General features: G+C 37.0%; 1 protein-coding gene across 1 annotated transcript in view; it reads right to left on the bottom strand.

The window, feature by feature from the left end:
- ANO6 (anoctamin 6) overlaps positions 1-26758 on the bottom strand; it is a 198160-nt gene that overhangs the window by 80287 nt on the left and 91115 nt on the right. Inside the window, 1 exon segment of the mRNA XM_053719206.1 lies at positions 4025-4090. Coding sequence (XP_053575181.1) covers positions 4025-4090 — 66 coding nt within the window.

Below are 26758 nucleotides of genomic sequence, written 5' to 3'. Positions count from 1 at the left end.
ATTCTGATTGGCTGATGGAATCAGCCAATCAGAATCAAGTTCAATCCGATTGGCTGATCCAATCAGCCAATCAGATTGAGCTCGCATTCTATTGGCTGATCGGAACAGCCAATAGAATGCGAGCTCAATCTGATTGGCTGATTGGATCAGCCAATCGGATTGAACTTGATTCTGATTGGCTGATTCCATCAGCCAATCAGAATATTCCTACCTTAATTCCGATTGGCTGATAGAATCCTATCAGCCAATCGGAATTCGAGGGACGCCATCTTGGATGACGTCCCTTAAAGGAACCGTCATTCTGCAGTTGGACGTCGCCGGAAGAAGATGGGTCCGCGGTGGAGGTCTTCAGGATGGAGCCGGTCGTCATTGGATGAAGATAGAAGATGCCGCTTGGATCAAGATGGTTGCCGGTCCGGATGTCCTCTTCTTGCCGGATAGGATGAAGACTTTGGAGCCTCTTCTGGACCTCTTCAGCACCGGATTATGGATCGCCAACCCCCGCTTGGGTTGGATGAAGATCTTGGAGCCAGGACGGATCGGTGATACCTGGATGGTGAAGACAAGGTAGGAAGATCTTCAGGGGATTAGTGTTAGGTTTATTTAAGGGGGGTTTGGGTTAGATTAGGGGTATGTGGGTGGTGGGTTGTAATGTTGGGGGGGGGGGTATTGTATGTTTTTTTTTACAGGCAAAAGAGCTGAACTTCTTGGGGCATGCCCCGCAAAGGGCCCTGTTCAGGGCTGGTAAGGTAAAAGAGCTTGTAACTTTTTTAATTTAGAATAGGGTAGGGAATTTATTATTTTGGGGGGCTTTGTTATTTTATTAGGGGGCTTAGAGTAGGTGTAATTAGTTTAAAATTGTTGTAATATTATTCTTATGTTTGTAAATATTTTATTATTTTCTGTAACTTAGTTCTTTTTTATTTTTTGTACTTTAGCTAGTTTATTTAATTGTATTTATTTGTAGCAATTGTGTTTATTTAATTTATTGATAGTGTAGTGTTAGGTTAATTGTAGGTAATTGTAGGTAGTTTATTTAATTATTTTATTGATAGGGTAGTGTTAGGTTTAATTATATCTTAGGTTAGGATTTATTTTACAGGTAAATTTGTTATTATTTTAACTAGGTAACTATTAAATAGTTCTTAACTATTTAATAGCTATTGTACCTAGTTAAAATAAATACCAAGTTGCCTGTAAAATAAATATTAATCCTAAAATAGCTATAATATAATTATAATTTATATTGTAGCTATATTAGGGTTTATTTTACAGGTAAGTATTTAGCTTTAAATAGGATTAATTTATTTAATAAGAGTTAATTTATTTCGTTAGATTAAAATTATATTTAAGTTAGGGGGGTGTTAGTGTTAGGGTTAGACTTAGCTTTAGGGGTTAATACATTTATTAGAATAGCGGTGAGCTCCGGTCGGCAGATTAGGGGTTAATAATTGAAGTTAGGTGTCGGCGATGTTAGGGAGGGCAGATTAGGGGTTAATACTATTTATGATAGGGTTAGTGAGGCGGATTCGGGGTTAATAACTTTATTATAGTAGCGCTCAGGTCCGCTCGGCAGATTAGGGGTTAATAAGTGTAGGTAGGTGTCGGCGACGTTGTGGGGGGCAGATTAGGGGTTAATAAATATAACATAGGGGTCGGCGATGTTAGGGCAGCAGATTAGGGGTACATAGGGATAACGTAGGTTGCGGCGGTTTACGGAGCGGAAGATTAGGGGTTAATAATAATATGCAGGGGTCAGCGATAGCGGGAGTGGCAGATTAGGGGTTAATAAGTGTAAGGTTAGGGGTGCTTAGACTCGGGGGTACATGTTAGAGTGTTAGGTGCAGACGTAGGAAGTGTTTCCCCATAGGAAACAATGGGGCTGCGTTAGGAGCTGAACGCTGCTTTTTTGCAGGTGTTAGGTTTTTTTTCAGCTCAAACAGTCCCATTGTTTCCTATGGGGGAATCGTGCACGAGCACGTTTTTGATGCCGGCCGCGTCCGTAAGCAACTCTGGTATCGAGAGTTGCATTTGCGGTAAAAATGCCCTACGCTCCTTTTTTGGAGCCTAACGCAGCATTTGTTTTAACTCTCGATACCAGAGTTAAATTTATGGTGCGGCCAGAAAAAAGCCCGCGGAGCGTTAACAGCCCTTTTACCGCCGAACTCCAAATCTAGGCCTATGGACGTTTAATACTATTCAACAAAAGGAACCAATATGGAAAATTATTAATAGTGTTACCTATTCTAGTTTCTTATAGATGACATGTCATTTATACTTTGTTTTCATTATTATTATTATATTAATCAGTTATTTATAAAACACCAACGTGATATGCTGTGTTATGACATTAGGTATAAAACAGCAAAGTACAATAACTGAAAAACATTAAAGTACTATTAAACTTGACATTTCAACAATGCATAAAATGTTTCATTATTGTAAGTGCAACATTATTGCAATATACATTCATAATTTATTATGCTATTTTTTTTTTTGTAAAATACATCTAAAATTTGTGCTTGTTTTACTTTCTCCCTGGGAGGTTTGGGTTAATACTTTCATGCAATTTATGCAAGCTTTTGTTTACTTCACCTCTCACCCCTAAGATTCTCAGCAGTCACATGTTTGTAAAGGGTAAATTATCAGTGTTGAATCAACAATCATAATAAAAAAAATCATTATTTATAATAGTAACTAGGTTAAATCAGTGCTAAACCATCTTAAATGGACAGTTTACTCAATTTTTTTCCACTTTACCTGCTGGGGTGTATTCAATTGTTTACAAGTATTTCCATAACCCTTATATTAGCATTTGAAATAGCTTATTTAGCCTGTGGCAAAACTCACAGGCGAAATCCCCACCTATTCTGAAAGTTTTTGGCCTTCAGGCCAAGCTGTGTAAACACAGCTAGTAGAAGAAATTACACTCCCAGTGGGGTATAGAAGAGACAATGTAATAAAATGTTAATTTGCCATTGTTCTCTCCGAATATTTGTGATTGGTTTATGGACAGATATAAGATAAAGTATGTATATGTACACAATGTGATACAGTAATGAGATCTGATTGCACCTACAAGCTCAACCCATTTTATTAGGTTGTGGCTTCAAAACTCAAAATCAGCTATTTAACATACACAAATAAACCTTAAAAAGCAAATCTCATACATTTTATACTCTGCAGCTGGTAAAAAAAAGTAATTGGAAACACATTAAGGGGAAAACAATTTTATAGCATACTGTCCCTTTAAGGGAAAAGAAAAAGGCAGGCTTCCTCAGTCTCTCTCAACTGCATATGTGCAAACAGCGTTTGTGCAATATCTGAATATTAGTTTGTGATTGGTTAGCAAGGATTCTTTTGTTCTGGGGGAAAGGGAAATCAGTGAAAGGAATAAACATAAAAACATAAAACAATATGCTCATTTGACAAAATAAAGCTGCAGTTATCATTGCAAAATTATTCTCATATGAAAGTTCAAAATCATGTAGTTTCAATTAGGGGCCGATTTATCAAGCTTCCGGAAACAGAAGTTATGAAGCTTCATGACTTGTCCGCCTGCTCTGAGGCCGCGGACAGAAATGAACCCGATCAAATAGGATTGGGTTGATTGACACCCCCTCAATCTGCAGGGGTGTCGGCATTGCACAAGCAGTTCACAAGAACTGCTGGTGCAATGATAAATGCAGACAGCGTACGCAATGTGCAGAGGACATGATACGCTATATCGCATCATGTCCGCTCGCACTATGATAAATCTACCCTTATGTGTTTAGTGCTCCTTTAACTTGAATCATGAGGGGTAGAGAACCCAGAATCACTGTTAACTGTAAGCCTCATTTACAGGACAGGTGGATTTGATTTTAACAAATGCAGAACATATTCTATTAGTTTTTTTTTTTAAATGGAATTTTAAGTAAAATTGGGGCATATTTCATACAGAATGGATTTTATTACCTAATTTCAAGAAATGAAATATTTTAGAGAGATCACATTTGTGAAACAAAAAAGACAAAGTACTTACAGACCGTGTTGCTTCCAATTGTAAGCCATTTCTCATGAGGTTTGACTCGTATGCTTGCCTTTTTCTCTACAAAAAATGATTTAATGAAAATATTTAGTAAATGAAATGATTTATATGGTCTGTGACACAGCATGAGAAAACCATAAAACCACACAATAGTCTAACAGACTGTTTTCTGAATAATACTATTATCATTTTCCACTGCCTCAGGGTGAATGGCCTCTCCTTATCAATGCAAATTAAAAATAGCACAGTGACAAATTTTATTTGTATCTTGAATGGTAACCAATCTCATTACTCATTCCCCAGTTTTGCTCACCCAACAGTGTTATATTAATATACTTTTTACCTCTGCGATTACCTTGTATCTTAGCCTCTTTTAACAGCCGCCTGATTACATGGCTATTTCTTTATTATCTATTGACTTGCATTTTAGCCAGTTAGTGCAGTGTCAGTCACAACTCCACAGGCATGAGCACAATGTTATCAATATGGCCCACATGAACAAGCAGTCTCCTGTTGTGAAAAGCTAATAAAAAAGCATGTGAAAAGAGGCTGCCTCTAGTGGCTTAGAAACAGGCAGGCATTTAGAGGTTGATATGTTATAAAGTATATTAATATAACAATGTTGGTTGTGCAAAGCTGGGGAATGGGTAGTAAAGGCGTTATCTATCTTTTTAAACAATAACAATTTTGGTTTTGACTGTCCCTTTAACATATAATTAACTCAAGAAGTATTGACACCCTTCACAAAACAGTGCAAAAGTGAAGTCAAATAATAAACAATACAAACAATGGTGTCATATGTGGGGATTAAACATGAGAGAGCTTTACATTTTCATTTTAACACAATAACTGAGTAATATAATTTTTCTGCAAGCTAACGGTTTCAAATGTATTGATACATTTATAGAAAGTTTCTAATAAAACCAGAGGCTGTTGTGAAACTTTCAGTCTGCAGAAACTCTACTGATGACTTTCACAGTTTCCTGTTTCCCTGGTGAATGAATATGAGCCACTGTCGCTTGTCCCTTTACCATGGGTGGAACTAAATAACTTTCAGCAGAAAGGAAACATGGTTGCTGACCTTCTCAGATCAGGTATAAAATATATAAAAATACACAAATAGTTCACAATGTGGCCTCACACACAGTAAAGAAAATAATGAGAGAGGCAATAGAGAATCGAAAGCGCACGCATACAGAATTGCACAGTGAAATCAAGATTCAAAATCAACTGTCAGAGGCCACCTTATTGTCAACAAGTTCTATGGAAAAGTTACATGAAATAGGCCCTTACTGAGCCTAAACCACATATTTTTCTGGTACCAAAAGGGGACTCCTCACCCACAGTAAAATATGCTGGTGTTGAGAAGCTTATCCGCTCGCCTTTTTGTACATGGGGGCCAAAGACCAATACTTGACCTGATGAAAAAAACTTCACAAGGCCAGACGTAAAAAACCCTGTCGAGGCTGCCCTCAGTGATTTATCTTAAAAAAGAGGGCTGTCCCTGTGAGATGCGAAATGTCACCCTTAGAAAGTACAGCAGCTTGCTGGAAAGGAAAACTTTGCTGATGAGAGTAAAATTAGCTGCAAGCAGGGGGTGCAGTTTAAAACATTAAATCCTGCAGCCAATACAGATCAGATTATATTGTTTTTAAGAGTGTAGTATCTTACAATTGCCTATGAAATATAATTTAACCCATAAGCTTTACACTGCACATAGATTTATGGGGAAATACAAAATAATAATCAAAATCATTTCTTTTTTTTCAATTTTCACCAAAAGGAACTCAAAATGCTTTAGATTTCACTGAAGGAGGTTATAATTATACCGAGATAGTATTGAAAAAATAATAATAGCTAATTTTAGTACAATATTGACTTATATTTTGGCCAGGTGATCACTAAAGTCAGCCTGGTGGTGTGCCCAGTAAATGTATCAAAAAAGCACTGTGTAGTAGAGAGTTGCAGCATTTCTGTGCTACATATATAAAAGTCAGTTATGTGCAGTCACTAGAGAAAGGTGAGGCAGTGCTTCACCTCTCATATGGGCAAAAATATATTTTTTTTTATTGGCTTTAAAAAATAAATAAATTTAAATCTCCCCCCCCTCCCAGCATTTTTTCTTCTTCACAGCTACATGTTGTGCAATGGAGAGGCACAAGCAGGTCTGCCCACCATTACACAACATGCTGCGCCACCTACTGGATGAAAGTGGTTAAGATCATTGCATGGCCCATAACTGCTTATTTGAGGCAGTCCTATTTGGGCTGAACCAATCCAGTGAGAGGCATTAGTAAGTGGAACTTAGGGTTGGGGCTGCATATTTAATCATATAAAACAAAATGAAAAAATGAAAAAAAAAATACTTTCATTTATTTTGTTGCTACCCTGTTCAGCTGTAAGCTTTTATTCAATAAAAAAGAGAGTTCTGTTCTTCCCCTCCAAGTGCAGTGGAATGTTCTACTGTCACTTCCTTACAGACTACAGAGCGGGAAGAGATGCAGACTCAGAGCCTTGTTTTAGCCCCATTTTATTAAAGTAAGTTCTGCAACCTTAGATTTTACTGAAAGGGATTCTGTTAGTTAAAATTATAATTTAATGAATGTGGTTTAGTGTTTTTTGTTTTTTTACTCTTTTACAGCAGTTTAAGGATCGTTTTTGTATTTTGTTTACTCAAACTTTACACCCAGCAGCTTGCCTCTGTACTGTACACTAATATATAGTCTCAACAGCATGGTAATGTAAAATGAAACCAAGCAATTTAGAATTAGTTATAGCAAATATTCTCAATGGCTCCTGTAGCTATAGTATTTCATGTAATCCAGTGATGTTGGACAACCCTGATGTAGACAACAAATAATAATGTATTAATGCTCCCATTCATATGTGCTGTTCTATTTCAGATATTTAAAATAGATTGTAGACTATTAGCATTTGATAGTCACTTAAAATATTACTTAAAAATGCAGTGGTCCCTCCCCCCCCCCCTTGTGTGTGTGTGTGTGTGTCTCTCTATCTATCCATCTCTCTCCTTATGTGTCGTTCTCCCCCATGGTCTCTTTCTCTCTCTGTCTCTCTTCCTCCCCCTCTGACTCTCTCATCCCTTATGTGTCTCTCTAACCCTCTGTGTGTGATTGTGTCTCTCTCTCTTTCTCTAACCCTCTGTGTGTCATTGTGTGTCTCTCTCTCTTTCTCTCTAGCCCTCTGTGTGTGATTGTGTCTCTCTCTTTCTCTTTCCCTCTAACCCTCTGTGTGTGATTGTGTCTCTCCCTTTCTATCTAACCCTCTGTGTGTGATTGTGTCTCTCTCTCTCTAACCCTCTGTGTGTGATTGTGTGTCTCTCTCTCTTTCTCTCTCTCTCTAACCCTCTGTGTGTGTGTGTGTCTCTCTCTCTTTCTCTCTCTCTAACCCTCTGTGTGTGACTGTATCTCTCTTTCTTTCTCTCTCTCTCTCTAACCCTCTGTGTATGATTGTGTGTGTGTCTCTCTCTCTAACCCTCTGTGTGTAATTGTCTCTCACTAACCCTCTGTGTGTGATTGTGTCTCTCTCTCTATCTCTCTCTAACCCTCTGTGTGTGATTGTCTCTCTCTCTAACCCTCTGTGTGTGATTGTGTCTCTCTCTCTCTTTCTCTCTCTCTCTAAACCTCTGTGTGTGATTGTGTCTCTCTTTCTCTCTCTCTCTCTAAACCTCTGTGTGTAATTGTGTCTCTCTCTATCTCTAACCCTCTGTGTGCGATTGTGTCTCTCTTTCTCTCTCTCTCTCTCTCTCTCTCTCTCTCTCTCTCTCTCTCTCTCTCTCTAACCCTCTGTGTGTGATTGTGTCTCTCTTTCTCTCTCTCTCTAACCCTCTGTGTGTGATTGCGTCTCTCTTTCTCTCTCTCTCTCTCTAACCCTCTGTGTGTGATTGTGTCTCTCTCTCTCTCTAACCCCCTGTGTGTGATTGTGTGCTTCTCTCTCTTTCTCTCTAACCCTCTGTGTCTCTCTCCCTCTTCCCCGTCTCTCTCTCTCCCTCTCCCCCCGAGTGCTTTTCTGTGTTTCTGTCTACCTTTTATTTAATTAATGAATTGGTAGTGCCATCTGATGGTGTGGCTTTATTTAAAGGGGTGGGGTCAAGCACTCCACCATCTTTAAATTTCACCAGCCGCCACTGGATCAAGACATTTTTATATTTACTGAATAATGAAGGAATCTATAAGCATAATTTGTTATCTGGCAAGAGTTTCTGTTACAATCCTTTAGATGTTTACTAAGTTGACCAGTTTTCCAAGACACAATTTAAAGGGACATGAAACCCATATGTTTTTTTTCATGATTTAGAAAGAGCATGCAATTTAAATAACTTTTCAATTTACATCTATTATCTAATGTTCTTCATTCATTTGATATCCTTTGTTGAAAATCATATCTAAATATGCTCAGTAGCTGCTGATTGGTGGCTGCACATAGATACCTCATGCGATTGGCTCACCATGTGCATTGCTATTTCTTCAACAAAGGATATCTAAAGAATAAAGGCGTATCCTAGCCACTGCCTCACTAGCCTCTGATGTCACTACACGTCACTGATAAAAGTATAGTGAGCAGAAAACTAATAAGCCCCAGGATTTATGTTACAGTCTCTATGAACATAAACAAGCAAGAAGACAAAGTAACAAGTAATATGAGTAAATAATAGCAAGTTTGGTGATATGTTAAAAATACACTTAACCTTTAGTGACTCATCTAATAACAATGCATTAGTGTGATTGTCTAAAAATAAATGACTCAATAGATAAAAATGTCCTTCATATTTCCTTATAAATCAGAAAAAAATTGTCAAAAAGAGAAAAAACATTTAATGTGATGACTGAGAAATAGTAATTAGTATTAGTATATAATATATAGGGTGACCATATCACCACTTTAAAAAGGGACCTGGCTGTTTTCAGGGCTGTTTAAAGAAATGTTTTGTATAAGAACCCTGACATATGTATTTTGCATATGTGTCCCTTTTCAAAAGCGGCAATATGGTTACCCAAATGATAAACCGCAAATGATAACATGATCTACTGCTGAAACAACAATGCATAAGAACTGTACTCACATTAAAGGGACCTTAAAGGGATAGGAAACCCAAACATTTTTTTGTGTGTGATTTAGAGCATGCAGGGTTGCACGCAAGTGCACAGGAGAAGCCGGGCGGACAGGGGCGAATATGTATGCCCCTGTCTGGCCTTAGATGATAAATCTGGCCCATAGAACTTGTGAAAAAAATCTCAACTACGCATAAAAAAAAGAAGAAAAAAATAAAGGAGGAGGCTGAAACTCGGATAAAGAGAGTAATTAGTAATATGCTTAAAGGGACAGTAAACATTATGATAAAGTGTGCATGATTAAAATCCGCAGTTTCAATAATCCACAAAAACCATTTAAGCAGTAAATAAATGTAATGTTTTATAACACAAGTGCCCCACCTCTGTTGCTCACAGCCACTTTCTGGGATGTTGCTTTATTTTTTTTAGGGTTTGCCTATCAGAGGTGAACTCTCGCCCCAAGTTTTTCCTCTTCAGTGGGCTCACATGTTGTATGCTCCTGGCAGCTACATCTCTGTGAAGCGCACTGCTGAGGAAATGCTTGGTGTGAACAGTTGCCTTCTGAAAGGCAGAGCGTCCATCTCGTGCAGCCATGCCATGATTGAAGGAAGCCGGTTTCATCATTGCTGTGTAAGTACAGCAGGACGAAGCGGGCAGGGGATTGCCAATCCGGGTTTGCAGAAGATAAAGGTAAGTATACGGTGCAATGTAAACTTACATGGATGAAACTGCCCCTGTTTTTAATAGTATTTTTAAAAACCAGGTACTATTCATGAAAATTTACATTTACTTTAAAGGGATGTGAAACAGCCTGTTTCATGGTAAATAAAACCCCCAGCACAAAGCAGTGGGTTATACCTAATAGAAATCATTGCAATATGTATTAGTCATCATATTTAAAGTGAAAGTAAACATTGATGAATGAAAGCCCGGTTTTTAAAAATACTATTAAAAACAGGGGCACTTTCATTCATCAAAGTTTATAAAGCAGCCGTTTTGTTTAAAAATGTAACTTTCTTCTCTTCACAGTCAGTCAGAGTAACTTCCCCCGCCCAAAGATCCTCTCTTCACACGTCAGCAATGACTAATCCAGCTTCCTCCAATCACGGCTTTCCCCCCAGAGGTAACATTTCATTTATCAAAGTTTACCTTCACTTTAAAGTATTTGACCTTTTATTTATTTTTTAAACTTTATTTGTACAGGGTCCATTACTCCCTTCAACAGCCCTACAAGGAGGCTGGGGTTTCTACAGGAAGGTTAACTAGCTTGATGTTATAAAACGTTGACAAATAATAAAATGTGATAAATAAGCATTCAAATAAGGATATTTATTTATGACTTATTGTTTTGTGATTTATTACAAGATTTCAAGATTTCATTAGCTGATTTACTATTAAGTGAATACTAGATAAACAGGGGTCATATTTGCCCATGCTCAAAAATGGCAGAATACAACTTAAGTTCCCAACATGTCAGTTCTTTCATCTACCTGAGTATTTTTGATTTTGTTTATTTACAAAATCTGTTTCTATGTTTACTTTGATAAACATTTTTTCTTTACTAAAGGATCCCTGTTTAATACCTCTTTGACTGCACATCCAGGTATAAAATATGCAAACAGCAATGCGTTTCTCCATGCATAGTTTAGTTCAACAAACATTTCACATGGCATACATTGAATAAACAAATGGATTAAATGTATTTGCATGGGAAAAGTGCAAGAGTTCATTTATACTTCGCTATGTTTATAGGGTTTCCTAGCTTCTGGGCAAAAGAAAAAAAAGAAATAAGACAAACCAGTTTTCCTGGGTTTCTCTCTTGTTGTTTGTATTATAAATAACAGAGAAAACCTCACATTTTTATACAAATGGTAAATTATTAGAGCAACACTCTTGATCCTACATGCATATTTTTTAACCATCGACTGCCAGTGACATACAAATCAAGAATTCTACCTCTTTAGCTGCCAGTAACACATGTAAACACAGTGATTTGACCCCCTTGATTGATCCCCACTTTTTTCTGCACCATATTTGTACTGCATTGAGGCATAGGAGACATTTTACATTTAGCTAACACACAGGTACTTTAACCCCTTAATGACCGGACCATTTTTCAATTTTCTTACCCTTAATGACAATGGCTATTTTTACATTTCTGTGGTGTTTGTGTTCAGCTGTAATTTTCCTCTTACTCATTTACTGTACCCACACATATTATATACCGTTTTTCTCGCCATTAAATGGACTTTCTAAATATACCATTATTTTCATTATATCTTATAATTTACTATAACATTGTTTATAAAATATGAGGAAAAAATGGAAAAAAACACACTTTTTCTAACTTTGACCCCCAAAATCTGTTACACATCTACAACCACCTAGAGAAAAACACCCATGCTAAATAGTTTTCTAAATTTTGTCCTGAGTTTAGAAATACCCAATGTTTACATGTTTTTTGCTTTTTTTGTAAGTTTATAGGGGCCATAATACAAGTAGCACTTCGCTATTTCCAAACCACTTTTTTTTCAAAATTAGCACTAGTTACATTGGAACACTGATATCTGTAAGGAATACTTGAATATCCATTGACAGGGTATATTTTTTTTTAGAAGACATCCCAAAGTATTGATCAAGGCCCATTTTGGTATACTTTCATGCCACCGTTTCCACCGCCAAATGCGATCAAATTAAAAATTTTTTCTCACTTTTTCACACATTTTGTCACAAACTTTAGGTTTCCCCACTGAAATTATTTACAAACAGCTTCTGCAATTATGGCGACAAATGGGTTGTAAATGCGTTCTCTGGGATCGCCTTTGTTCAGAATAGCAGACTTATATGGCTTTTGGGGTTGCTTTTTGGTAATTAGAAGGCCGCTAAATGCCGCTGCGCACACACGTGTTTTATGCCCAGCAGTGAAGGGGTTAATTAGGGAGCATGTAGGGAGCTTGTAGGGTTAATTTTAGCTTTAGTTTAGTGTAGTAGACAACTCCAAGTATTGATCTAGGCCAATTTTGGTATATTCATGCCACCATTTCACCGCCAAATGCGTAGCAAATAAAAAAAACCTTTAAATTTTTCACAGATTTTAGGTTTCTCACTGAAATTATTTACAAACAGTTTTGTGCAATTATGGCACAAATGGTTGTAAAAGCTTCTCTGGGATCCCCTTTGTTCAGAAATAGCAACATATATGGCTTTGGCGTTGCTTTTTGTTAATTAGAAGGCCGCTAAATGCTGCTGCGCACAACACGTGAATTATGCCCAGCAGTGAAGGAGTTAATTAGGGTAGCTTGTAGGGCGCTGCAGGGTTAATTTTAGCTTTAGTGTAGAGATCAGCCTCCCACCTGACACATCCCACCCCCTGATCCCTCCCAAACAGCTCTCTTCCTCCCCCCCCACCCCACAATTGTACCCCCGCCATCTTAAGTACTGGCAGAAAGTCTGCCAGTACTAAATAAAAGGAGTTTTTTTTATTTTATTTTTTTTAAAAATGTATTCTGCTGTAATGGAGCCCTGCCTTAGGCCCCCAACCTCCCTGATCCCCCCAGACCCCAAACAGCTCTATAACAAACCCTCCTGCTACTTAATTGCCGCCATCTTGGGTACTGGCAGCTGTCTGCCCAGTACCCAATTTGCCCCCCAAAAATATTTATAAATTTTGCCCCCAAAAATATTATGAAACTTTCTGTAGTGTAGCAGCCCCCCCCCTCAATACCCCCAACCCCCCCCCCCAGATCCTTTTATATATATTAATTTTTTTATGTTGTTGAACTTTTTTTTTTTTTTCATTGGTGGTCAGTGGCTAATATGTGTGGCGCCCCCCCACGTGCACACCGTGCTGCCGCCTCTTTGCTTCCCCTTCCCCCGGAACACTGCACCATTGATACCGGTGCAGAGAGGGCCACAGAGTGGCTCTCTCTGCATCGGGAGGGCTTGTTAAAAGGTATTGCAGGATGCCTCCATATCGAGGCATCACTGCAATACCCTGAGAGCTGCTGGAAGCAATTGCGCTCTCGCTTCCAGCACTCTCTTAAACAACTGACGTACCAGGTACGGTCCATTGTCATTAAGCTGCTAGTTTTTGCAGGACGTACCTGGTACGTCAGTTGTCATTAAGGGGTTAAAGAGCTGGACATTTAAGTGCCCAGTATTTTTGTGAAGCTTTATACCGGACAGCCTACTAAAACTGGTCTGGTTGAAAACTGGATACTTGGCAACTGTAACTTATACAAAGCTACAAGTATAGTAGAGGGCCCTGCTCCTGATTAAACAATTGTATTATACGTGGCAATAGTTGCACACAGGAGTATTAGTCCTGCTATGTATAAGCCTAGCTTAGAAAGCATAGTGAAATGGTTGAGGTATAAGATTATTAAAGGGATAGTCTAGTCAAAATTCAACTTTCATGATTTAGATAGAGCATGCAATTGTAAACAACTTTCTAATTTACTTCTATTATCAATTTTTCTTCAATTCTCTTGCTATCTTAATTTGAAAAAGCAAGAATATAAGCTTAGGAGCCGGCCCATTTTTGGTTCAGCACCTGGGTAGTGCTTTATGGATTGGTGGCCTACATTTAGACACCAAATCAGCCCCCTTTGCGAGAGATATGGGGAGGTAGTGTTATAGAGCAGTGTTTTTAACAGTGTTTTCAGGCAGCAATAAAGGGGGCCAGGTTTTTCGTCATATCTGAACTAGATTACAGGTGAAATAATCATCAGATGGCTGGCAGCTGGTTAGTAACCATGGTTACTCATCAGATATCATGAAAAGCTGGCCAATTGACTTCTCCTGAGGACTGGAATTGAAAAACACTGTTGTAGAAGGCTCTCTATGGACCCGGTTCTCAAAAGCTTTCTGGTGAGGCAAAATTATCTCAGAAGGTTTATCAGTGAAGCAATGTCCCACAAAGAACTTTAGAAAGACAAATTTAGCTTGAGAACAGTTTATCTCGCTTTGTAGGGGTCAGGATGTGAAAAATTAGATTATAATTTTTATGTGTCCATGTAGTGTGAAAAGGAGCCAATTTTAGCAAGGTTCTGCTGATGGAAGAAATATGATTTTTTTTTGTCAGGGTCTAGTAGAATTTAAGGGCAGAGGATTTGGGATGTAATCTTATAATGAAAATAAATAAAAACCCATCCCTGACATCTTCAAGAGCTGGGAGGACATCCACCTAGGTGATGGAGTTAAACGTTAAAATAAAGCTCAAATATGTCTTCTTAAAGGAACATAAAACCCAAATGTTTCTTTCATTATTCAGATAGAGCATACAGTATTAAAAAAAACCCCTATACAACACACTTTAATTATAAAATTTGCATCATTCTCTTGGTATCCTTTGTTGAAGGAGCAGCAACTGATTTTGTTGAGCTAGCTGAACACATCAGGTGAGCCAATGACAAGAGACATATGTACAACTGCCATTCGACGGGTAGCTTTCACTTGTGCATTGCCGCTCCTGAGTCTACTTATATGCTTTCCAACACAGGATACCAAGAGAACAAAGCAAATTATGTTATTATTCTCAAAGTTTGTTGATTGATTAAATGAGACATTATACACACTTCTGGACTATTATTGATATTGACTTATTGTTTTATTTATTTTTATTCAATTAATATTTGAATGCCTCTATAACAAGCAGATCATTAAAGTGCCATAAAACATGTTGAGATCTGTGCATACCCTAAAAGGGCTAATTAAGTAAAAATAGTTTGCATAAAAAATTGTTTCAAAACTGCTGGCAAGTATTTTAAATAAAAAATTCAAAAATAAGCAAAATTTGTTAAATAGCCATGCTGTCTGAAGTAGTCTGATCCACCCCCCATCAGTGTTTAGCTACAGAAACACAGGTATTGTATTTCCCAGCTGCTTATTTGCTTCTAGGCATACTCCAGCAGATGAGGAGTGTCTACTTCTGCATTCTACCAAAAGCAAAGGTAGAAATGTATACAGAAATTGCATGGGGGGAGTTATAGCTGTACAATTTGGAAACTTAAAAGAAAGGGTTAATGGCGAGGCACTGCGGTATACATTTGCAGGTAAAGTAATTAAAGTACATATTATATTTTGTCTCTATCCCAACTTGTTTTATTTCCCTTAAAAACAAGACAGCCATACTTGTTAACTCTCATGCACCATGCTTTTGATTTTTAACATATTTTGTTTGCACAAATTAGACATGTGCAATTCGTTTCAGATCGATTCGGAAATTCTGAAAATTTGGCAAATTCTGATCGATTCTAATTTCCGAATTATAATACTGCCGAATTTACCGAATAAATCCGAATTAGTTCGGATTTATTCGGTAAATTCGGATGGCCATGGATTACACTAGTATTGTACAGTATATTAGGTTATATCACTCTGCTATGGGTTACACCTAATATACAGTACATAATACTAGTCTAATACACAGCATATCCCACCTAACACATACCGAAATTCCGAATTTCCGAACCCAATCCAGCCGAATTTTTTCGAATCCGAATAAACCGAAACAAATCCGAAACAAATTAATTCGAATTTTTCCGAATTCAAATTGATCCAAAACGAAATTAGAAAAAATCTGAATCGATCCGGACCGAAACAAATTTTTCGATCATGCACATTTCTAGCACAAATACCAATTATGCTAAATTTATATTAATTCCCCTAAACTAAATTTTATTCATTCTTCAGGTGATTAAAAAGATTGTCAAAGCACCAAATGTAATCACAAAAAAACCTCAAACATAAATACCAACTATGTACAAGAACAGTTGTTTTTATTCAACTCCAGAGCTAATCTTGAAGCATGAGGGGCTGCTGATTGGTGAACACAATTCATCATATTTTTAATTGAATTCTCTATAAATGTGTTTTGGGGCTGTATACATTTAAGTAAGTAGTCTCTAGGCCGGTACAACCAAGTAGGAGGAAAATATTTTTGCGGTAAAGAAACACTAATATTAATTGTATAGGAAGTGTCAGTTGTGCCAAATATAGCTCTGAAGCAAACAGATCAGAATTTATAGTTTACCCTACGGGCTAAAATAGCTGCTATCTTACAGCACAGGAAACTACCTACAGGTTATGCAAATGACTGCACAATCTGTGCACTCAATGGAAGAGCTATAGTAGAGCGATGAGTACATTTGTTTAAAGGGACATAAAACTATTTTTTTTTCTTTCATGATTCAGATAGAACATACAATTTTAAACAACTTTCCAATTTACTTCTGTTATCACATTTTCTTAGTTTTCTTGTTAACCTTTGTTGAAAAGCAAGGATGTTAGCTCAGAAGTGTGCACGTGTCGGCAGCACTATATGCCAGCAGTTTTTCAACAATGTTATACATTAGCAGGAGCATTAGATGGCAGCACTATTTCCTCTCATGTAGTGCTTCAGGCACGTGCACGCTATCTACCTATGTATCTCTTCAACAAAGAATATCATGAGAAGGAAGAACATTTGGTAATAGAAGTAAATTGGAACTTGTTTTTATAATGGTATTCTCTATCTGAATAATTAAAGAAATAATTTGGGCTTATTGTCCCTTTAATCATATTAAAATAATCTTTATTTAAAGTAGAAAAAATGACAAGAGCATCTGAAAAGAAATTTGTTTAAAAGACATTAAAACTCAACATTTAAAATATAATTTACTTTTATTTTGTGAACTTTTTTACACTTTAAAAGGACATAAAAGTGCAAAAATAAAAGGTTCTAATGTTTTACATTTTGTTTATCGCACCATTGCTTGCTTAAAATTGTGCATTTAACTTTAACCCCTGCAAAGTGTTAAACGGGCATAGTTTAAATTCAGCTCCAGAGCAGGCAAAGCACTACTTAGAGCTAGCTGAACACAAAAAGGCTTATGTGTGTAGCACCAATTAGCAGCTATCTCTCAGTAGTGCATTGCTGCTCCTAAGCCTATCTAGGTATTACGTTTTTAATAAGGATAAACAAGGGAACAAAGTCATTTTATAATAGAAGTGAACCTAAAAAGTATTTTAAACGTGCAGTGCTCCATCCTGAACCATTAACGTTTAGTTCTAAATTTCATGGCCCTTTAAGGGGTTTTGTAGATAGGTTTGAAAGCATTGTGTGGAAGGCAGAACCTTAATGCCACAGCATTCTACACAGCAATTGCTTGATCAGTGTAGGAGCGCACTTATATTTATCTCTAATTGGCAAAGAAGATTAGTACTAAGGAGCATGTCCCTTTATAAAAATAAATAAATATATAGTTTAAATATTTAGTTAAAACACTTATTTTGTATGCCGATCTTTAGCAATGCAGTATTTGACTGCGGGTATATACTATGGCAAATATATAAAATTGAGGCTTCAATGTCCCTTTTTATTACAGACCATTGCTTATTATAATTGCACCACTGAGACATCAACCAATAGCAACAAAACATCTCAAGGGTATCAGCTTCAATACAAGCCTAAAATAATGATATAATGAAAGCTAAATATAGACTAATATACACCATCTGCTTCATTTCTACATGAGTGCAAGGTAAACAGAGATGAGTTAGTGGCTTGTACAGCTGTATAACATGTTCATTGGATTTATTTAAAAGAAGAAACAAAAATCCACCCATGAATCATGTCCTGCATAGAGGTACACTGTCAGCCATGTTTTTAGCCATATCAATATCACAGGTGTGGAAAAACCAGGTGTCATAAAAACAATAAAAAGCGGTTAAAACTGTCATTTGATCAATACATATGAAAGCCTGAGAAAGTGTATGGTACTATTCATTACCTTAAAGGGATAGTCTGGTCAAAAATTAACGATTCCCCCATAGAAAACAATGGGGCTGTTTGAGCTGAAAAAAACCCCTAACACCTGCAAAAAAGCCGCGTTCAGCTCCTAACGCAGCCCCATTGTTGTCTATGGGGAAACACTTCCTACGTCTGCACCTAACACCCTAACATGTACCCTCTGAGTCTAAACACCCCTAACCTTACACTTATTAACCCCTATTCTGCCGCCCCCGCTATCGCTGACCCCTGCATATTATTTTTAACCCCTAATCTGCCTCTCCGTAAACCGCCGCTACTTACATTATCCCTATGTACCCCTAATCTGCTGCCCCTAACACCGCCGACCCCTATATTATATTTATTAACCCCTAATCTGCCCCCCACAACGTCGCCTCCACCTGCCTACACTTATTAACCCCTAATCTGCCGACCGGACCGCACCGCTACTATAATAAAGTTATTAACCCCTAATCTGCCTCACTCCCGCCTCAATAACCCTATAATAAATAGTATTAACCCCTAATCTGCCCTCCCTAACATCGCCGACACCTAACTTCAAACATTAACCCCTAATCTGCCGACTGGATCTCACCGCTACTCTAATAAATGTATTAACCCCTAAAGCTAAGTCTAACCCTAACACTAACACCCCCCTAAGTTAAATATAATTTAAATCTAACGAAATTAATTAACTCTTATTAAATAAATTATTCCTATTTAAAGCTAAATACTTACCTGTAAAATAAATCCTAATATAGCTACAATATAAATTATAATTATATTATAGCTATTTTAGGATTTATATTTATTTTACAGGTAACTTTGTATTTATTTTAACCAGGTACAATAGCTATTTAATAGTTAAGAACTATTTAATAGCTAAAATAGTTAAAATAATTACAAATTTACCTGTAAAATAAATCCTAACCTAAGTTACAATTAAACCTAACACTACACTATCAATAAATTAATTAAATAAAATACCAACAATTACCTACAATTAAACCTAACACTACACTATCAATAAATGAATTAAATACAATACCTACAAATAAATACAATGAAATAAACTAACTAAAGTACAAAAAATAAAAAAGAACTAAGTTACAAAAAATAAAAAAATATTTACAAACATTAGAAAAATATTACAATTTTAAACTAATTACACCTACTCTAAGCCCCCTAATAAAATAACAAAGCCCCCCAAAATAAAAAAATGCCCTACCCTATTCTAAATTACAAAAGTTCAAAGCTCTTTTACCTTACCAGCCCTGAACAGGGCCCTTTGCGGGGCATGCCCCAAAGAATTCAGCTCTTTTGCCTGTAAAAAGAAACATACAATACCCCCCCCAACATTACAACCCACCACCCACATACCCCTAATCTAACCCAAACCCCCCTTAAATAAACCTAACACTAAGCCCCTGAAGATCTTCCTACCTTATCTTCACCCTGCCAGGTTCACCGATCCGTCCTCGGAAGTCTTGATCCAAGCCTCCGAAGTGTTGATCCAAGCCCAAGCGGGGGGCTGAAGAGTGACGTCCATCCTCGGGCTGAAGTCTGGATCCAAGCGGCGACTGAAGAAATCCATCCTGGGGGCTGAAGTCGGAAGTCCATCATCTGGATGAAGTCTTCTATCAAGCCGCATCTTCAATCTTCTTTCTTCTGGAGCGGAGCGGAACCATCTTCTTCCAAGCCGACGCGGAACATCCTCTTCAACCGACGACTAGACGACGAATGACGGTTCCTTTAAATGACGTCATCCAAGATGGCGTCCCTCGAATTCCGATTGGCTGATAGGATTCTATCAGCCAATCGGAATTAAGGTAGGAATATTCTGATTGGCTGATGGAATCAGCCAATCAGAATCAAGTTCAATCCGATTGGCTGATTCAATCAGCCAATCAGATTGAGCTCGCATTCTATTGGCTGTTCCGATCAGCCAATAGAATGCGAGCTCAATCTGATTGGCTGATTGAATCAGCCAATCGGATTGAACTTGATTCTGATTGGCTGATTCAATCAGCCAATCAGAATTTTCCTACCTTAATTCCGATTGGCTGATAGAATCCTATCAGCCAATCGGAATTCGAGGGACGCCATCTTGGATGACGTCCCTTAAAGGAACCGTCATTCGTCGGGAAGTCGTCGTCGGAAGAAGATGGGTCCGCGGTGGAGGTCTTCAAGATGGAGCTGGTCCTCATCGGATGAAGATAGAAGATGCCGCTTGGAAGAAGATGGTTGCCGGTCCGGATCTACTCTTCTTCCCGGATAGGATGAAGACTTTGGACCCTCTTCTGGACTTCTTCAGCCGTCGGATGATGGATGTCTAGCCCCCTCTTGGGTTGGATGAAGATATCGGAGCCAGGACGGATCGGTGTGATACCCGGTGAGGTGAAGACAAGATAGGAAGATCTTCAGGGGCTTAGTGTTAGGTTTATTTAAGGGGGGTTTGGGTTAGATTAGGGGTATGTGGGTGGTGGGTTGTAATGTTGGGGGGGTATTGTATGTTTTTTTTTACAGGCAAAAGAGCTGAATTTCTTGGGGCATGCCCCGCAATGGGCCCTGTTCAGGGCTGGTAAGATAAAAGAGCTTTGAACTTTTGTAATTTAGAATAGGGTAGGGCATTTTTTTATTTTGGGGGGCTTTGTTATTTTATTAGGGGGCTTAGAGTAGGTGTAATTAGTTTAAAATTGTTGTAATATTTTTCTAATGTTTGTAAATATTTTTTTATTTTTTGTAACTTAGTTCTTTTTTATTTTTCGTACTTTAGTTAGTTTATTTAATTGTATTTATTTGTAGGAATTTTATTTAATTAATTTATTGATAGTGTAGTGTTAGGTTTAATTGTAGATAATTATAGGTATTTTATTTAATTAATTTATTGATAGTGTAGTGTTAGGTTTAATTGTAACTTAGGTTAGGATTTATTTTACAGGTAATTTTGTAATTATTTTAACTATTTTAGCTACTAAATAGTTCTTAACTATTTAATAGCTGTTGTACCTGGTTAAAATAAATACAAAGTTACCTGTAAAATAAATATAAATCCTAAAATAGCTATAATATAATTATAATTTATATTGTAGCTATATTAGGGTTTATTTTACAGGTAAGTATTTAGCTTTAAATAGGAATAATTTATTTAATAAGAGTTAATTTATTTCGTTAGATTTAAATTATATTTAATTTAGGGGGGTGTTAGGGTTAGACTTAGCTTTAGGGGTTAATCCATTTATTACAGTAGCGGCGAGATTAGGTCGGCAGATTAGGGGTTAATAATTGAAGTTAGGTGTCGGCGATGTTAGGGAGGGCAGATTAGGGGTTAATACTATTTATTATAGGGTTTTTGAGGCGAGAGTGACGCGGATTAGGGGTTAATAACTTTATTATAGTAGCGGTGCGGTCCTCTCGGCAGATTAGGGGTTAATAAGTGTAGGCAGGTGGAGGCGACGTTGAGGGGGGCAGATTAGGGGTTAATAAACATAATATAGGGTCGGCGGTGTTAGGGGCAGCAGATTAGGGGTACATAGGGATAATGTAGGTGGCAGCGGTGTGCGGTCGGCAGATTAGGGGTTAATTATTGTAGGTAGCTGGCGGCGACGTTGTGGGGGGCAGGTTAGGGGTTAATAAATATAATATAGGGGTTGGTGGTGTTAGGGGCAGCAGATTAGGGGTACATAAGTATAATGTAGGTGGCGGTCGGCAGATTAGGGGTTAAAAAAATGTAATCGAGTGGCGGCGATGTGGGGGGACCTCGGTTTAGGGGTACATAGGTAGTTTATGGGTGTTAGTGTACTTTAGAGCACAGTAGTTAAGAGCTTTATAAACCGGCGTTAGCCCATAAAGTTCTTAACTACTTTTTTCTGCGGCTGGAGTTTTGTCGTTAGAATTCTAACGCTCACTTCAGACACGACTCTAAATACCAGAGTTAGAAAGATCCCATTGAAAAGATAGGATACGCAATTGACGTAAGGGGATCTGCGGTATGGAAAAAGCTCGCGGCTGAAAAGTGAGCGTTAGACCCTTTCCTGATGACTCCAAATACCGGCGAGTAGTCTAAAACAAGCGAGTTAGGAGCCTCTAAGGTAATCACAGACGTTAAAATGTATATTAATATAACTGTGTTGATTACGCAAAACTGGGGAATGGGTAATAAAGGGATTAGCTATCTTTTTAACAAAAACATTCTTGAGTAGACTGTCCCTTTAAACAGACATTATACTATGATATTTAAAGTAACAGTAAAGTCATAATTAGACATTCATGGTTTACCTCTAGGCTTTAACCAACAGCCTTATCAAGGATTTTCTGGATCTGAAGCTAAGCTGGCGGGAGATCAGTGAGCTGGACCCACTGCTTAGGTTCCAGTCTGCTACAATAGCACCATATGGGTGCGCCTTATTTGTGAGTATATTTTATCCTGTCGGTTCTGTGTTTATGTGCCTTGACGTTACTAGGCCATGTTTGGCGTCTCTGTTCCTTTCTTCCCATACACCAAGATATAGCAAGTGTGTTTTAATATTATTTTATAGCCTGAAGAAACAGCCTGTGGTGGCTGAGAAACGCGTCGTTGTTTTTAATAAAGTATTTTTACATATACACTTGCTCACGATCCATTTTTTTCTCTCGCCGGGGGCATTTTTTTTTTTTTAATAAAGTATTTTTAATATACACTTGCTACGATCCATTTTTTTTCTCCCGCCGGGGGGCAATTTTTTTTTTAATATAAAATTCTATCGGGCCCATACTCAGAAGCAGGCTGGCCTTTTCTCTCCCAGGGTTAGATACCTGTTAGATTCCTGTGGAAAAGTAATGGTTTGGTGGGTTAAGCAGGAGTAAGACGGCTGTATACGCTCTGAACTCAGGTATGGTGACCTCTCTAACCTACTGCTGGTAGTGATGATGTCCTAACCCCTGGTGATAATACTAGCATGCCCTTCAGTTTTAAAAATGAGCAGTGCTAACACCAGGGTAAGTGAACAGTGGCAGCCGCAGAGTGTGCCAGCTATGTGCTTGCCAACCCCAGGACCCCATACAATGAATTACAGATACCCATACAGATGTAGTGTGTGTCTAATCTGTATCTATAAGTGTGTGTGTATATCTGCATGTATAGGTTTATGCAATGTAGTGTGTGTGTGTGTATCTGCATGTATAAGTGAAAGCTATGTAGTGTGTGTGTATCTGCATGTATAAGTGTATTGCTATGTAGTGTGTTGTGTCTGTATGTATCAAATGTAAGCTATGTAGTGTGTGTGTGTGTGTGTGTGTGTGTGTGTATCTGCATGTATAAGTGTATGATATGTAGTGTGTGTGTGTGTGTGTGTGTATCTGCATGTATAAGTGTATATTATGTAGTGTCTGTGTATCTGCCAAGTATAAGTGTATGCTGTGTAGTGTGTGTATCTGCCTGTATAAGTGTATGCTTGTAGTGTGTGTATATCTGCATGTGTAAGTGTATGCTATGTAGTGTGTGTGTATCTACATGTATAAGTCAATGATATGTAGTGTGTGGGTATCTGTATGTGTAAGTGTATGCTATGTATTGTGTGTGTGGTATCTGCATGTATAAGTCAAAGATATGTAGTGTGTGTGTATCTGCATTGGTGTAAGTGTATGCTATGTAGTGTGTGTTTATCTACATGTATAAGTCTAATGATATGTAGTGTGTGTGTATCTGCATGTTTTAAGTCTATGATATGTAGTGTGTGTGTATCTGCATGTTTAAGTCTATGATATGTAGTGTGTGTGTATCCTACATGTATAAGTCTATGATATGTAGTGGTGAGTGTATCTACATGTATAAGTCTATGATATGTAGTGTGTGGTGTTATCCTGCATGTGTAAGTGTATGCTATGTAGTGTGTTACTGTGCATTTTTGCTGACTTTAAAGGAGCAGTTTTAAAGAATCTATTATTAAATGTCCAATTAAGATAAAAATATTTAGCACTGTCTCTGCAAAGGCTAAATTAAATACAGAGCTCACATATCAATACCAGTGGTCTATTGCTTGTGTTTGATTTGCTTCCCTAAAAGTATTAAAAGATATGATTTTATTTAGAACTTTATTTATATTACTTTGGTCTTATGATTTTTTTTAAGCCCCATCCCTTCTCCTGCCCACCACATTTCTATTTTTTGCCGCCGGTGGGGGGGTCCCCTCTTTTGAATTTTGAAATGTGGGGAGGTATGGGAAAGTATAAGAAACATAACAAAAACGATAAACAAAAATATAACGGTAATCATACAAAGTTTTAATACATAATATATTGGCTATAAATGAATATACATATAGGGCTATATTACAAGTGGAGTGCTATTACATCGCAGCACACGATAGGAAGCATTGAACCTTACGAGAGCGCCTCTTCAAAGGTTCTTATGGGAGCCTAGTTCTGATGCCGTCACATATTAACACACAAACACATATATATATATATAAATTATATAATATATATACACACATATATATATATATATAAAATTATTTATTATCATCAGGTATTTGTAGAGCGCCAACCAGATTCCGCAGAGCTGTATAATAATACCACACATATATATATATATATATATATATATCTATATATATATATTATATATATATATACATATACATATACACACACACATACATACATACATACACACACATACACATATATTTACTCGGAACACACAGTTCCCATAGACCGCAATGTAAAAGCACTTTTCAGTGCTGTTTTTCCCCCCACTCCCACCAACTTTAAAGGCTCAAAATTGCCTAGTGCATTTTTTTTTAAATTAAAAAAAAAAGCTAGATTTTTTTAAAATAAAAAAACTATAATGCTCTCTATTTTTAGGGCATTTGGGACACTTTTAGAAAATTAACCAGAGATCGGATCTCTGGCTAATTTTCTGAGCTCTAATTGCTACTGCAAGCTCGTGGTAGCAATAACCAGCCACTGGATAATTATCGCTCGTCCGCAAACGGGCAAATGCTCTCCATTTTTAATCTAGAGCATAGTATGTTATGAACAAATATTATTTACTCTATTATAATGTTTAACCCTATAATATATATCAGGTTATATATAACATTACAATACCTTAATTTAACCTTATTTTGCCATATTTGCTGTAAGTAAAATAAATGTATTTATGAATAAAAAGTGATAAGGATAAGTGAATTACAAATAGAAGAGAAATTAATGAATCCCTAATGTCTCAAGACTCACCACCAAGGTTCTAAAATAAATTATATGTAAATATAAATTGCTATGGGCCAGATTACAAGTGTAGAATTATTTAACGCTCCCGCTCTAGCGTTATCTGTGCTAGAAGCTTTTTGCGGCCGCCGGGTTGCGCTCGTATTACAAGTCGAAAGTAAACTGTTTTTGCTTGCGCACTAACCCGGCACTAACCCAGCACGGATTGATAAATAGGCCTCATAGTTAAAACCTTTATTAAATATGAATATTGCATAAATATGTTTTTTTCATGTTTTTCATCTACTTGACAGCACACCAAAGCACTTATATATATATATATATATGTCTATATATGTGTACATGTGTATTTATATGTGTATATTTGTCTGTAAATACATATATACACATAAATACATATGTATGTACAGTATATATATATATATATATATATATATATACACACACATATACATACACACACACATATATATATATATATATATATATATATATACATACACACACACACACGCACACATATAGACATCTTTAGACATGTATATGTATGTATCTCTATGTTAAAGCACTTTGCCTGCCTTTTTTTTTTTTTACCCGATACCTCGTAACTTTGAGACCTTATAACTTTTTTGTGCAATATTTTTTTAAAATAATTTTTATTAGATGGTGTTATTATGAGTGTAAATGTACTTTGTAACATATTTTTGATGTGTTTGTGACACCTTTTTGTTTTGTAAAACAGTTAACCAGAGCTCTGAGGTCGCACTATCCTGACGCCCTATAACTTCAATTGCATTCAAGTAATTGCACTTGCAGCTTGTAATACAAGCAAAAAACTTGACGTGCGCAAATACCCGCAATAAAATCAAGTGTGCACAACAGTTATTGCACCACTCATAATTTAGCCCTTCATGCGGGGAAATAGATCACTCACTAATAACTACTAAAATATTGATTAAAGGGATATGAAGCACATTTGTTTCTTTCTTTCATGATTCAGATAGAACATGCAATTTTAAACAATTTTCCAATTTACTTCTATTATCTAATTTACTTTGCTCTCTTGGTATCCCACATAGGTGGGGTCAGGAGCACAAATGCACTACTGGGAGCTAGCTGCTGATTGGTGGTTGCACATATATGCTTCTTGTCATTGGCTAACCCAATGTGCTCAACTAGCAATAATAGTGAATTCCTGCTACTTCAACAAAGGATATCAAAAAAATGAAGCAAGTTTGACAACAGAAGTAAATTAGAGAATTCTTTAAAATCATTTGCTTTATTTAAATTACAAAAATGTTTTTTGTTGTCCCTTCAAATAAATTAAATTTACATTTATGCAATATATGCTGTAAATCTAGCACATGTAACTAAACAATGAATAATGGAAGAAGATTGTTGTGTTCTGTATAAGATTAAAGCAGATTAAATATCACAAGAGCTCTTGTTTGAAAGAGGGAAGTTCCCACTTGAGAGCCAAGTCAATGGCTGTTTGCTTTTGTTTCTTTTGTTGAATTCCTTTTTCTTAAAAAAAGAGCAATGTTAGCTCATTGTTGAGATAAATAATGACATATTTATGGAAAAATATCACTATAGTTTACTAGTCAATGGATAAAAAGGTATTAGCCCAGTCACAGAGGGAGAAACTACTAGTCCATTCAATGTTAAAGACAG

The sequence above is a fragment of the Bombina bombina genome, chromosome 6 (genome assembly GCF_027579735.1).
Source record: "Bombina bombina isolate aBomBom1 chromosome 6, aBomBom1.pri, whole genome shotgun sequence".
In the NCBI taxonomy this organism is placed as follows: domain Eukaryota; kingdom Metazoa; phylum Chordata; class Amphibia; order Anura; family Bombinatoridae; genus Bombina; species Bombina bombina.
The sequence above is the reverse complement of the archived record's forward strand: the minus strand, read 5'-3'. Positions and strand labels throughout refer to the sequence as shown.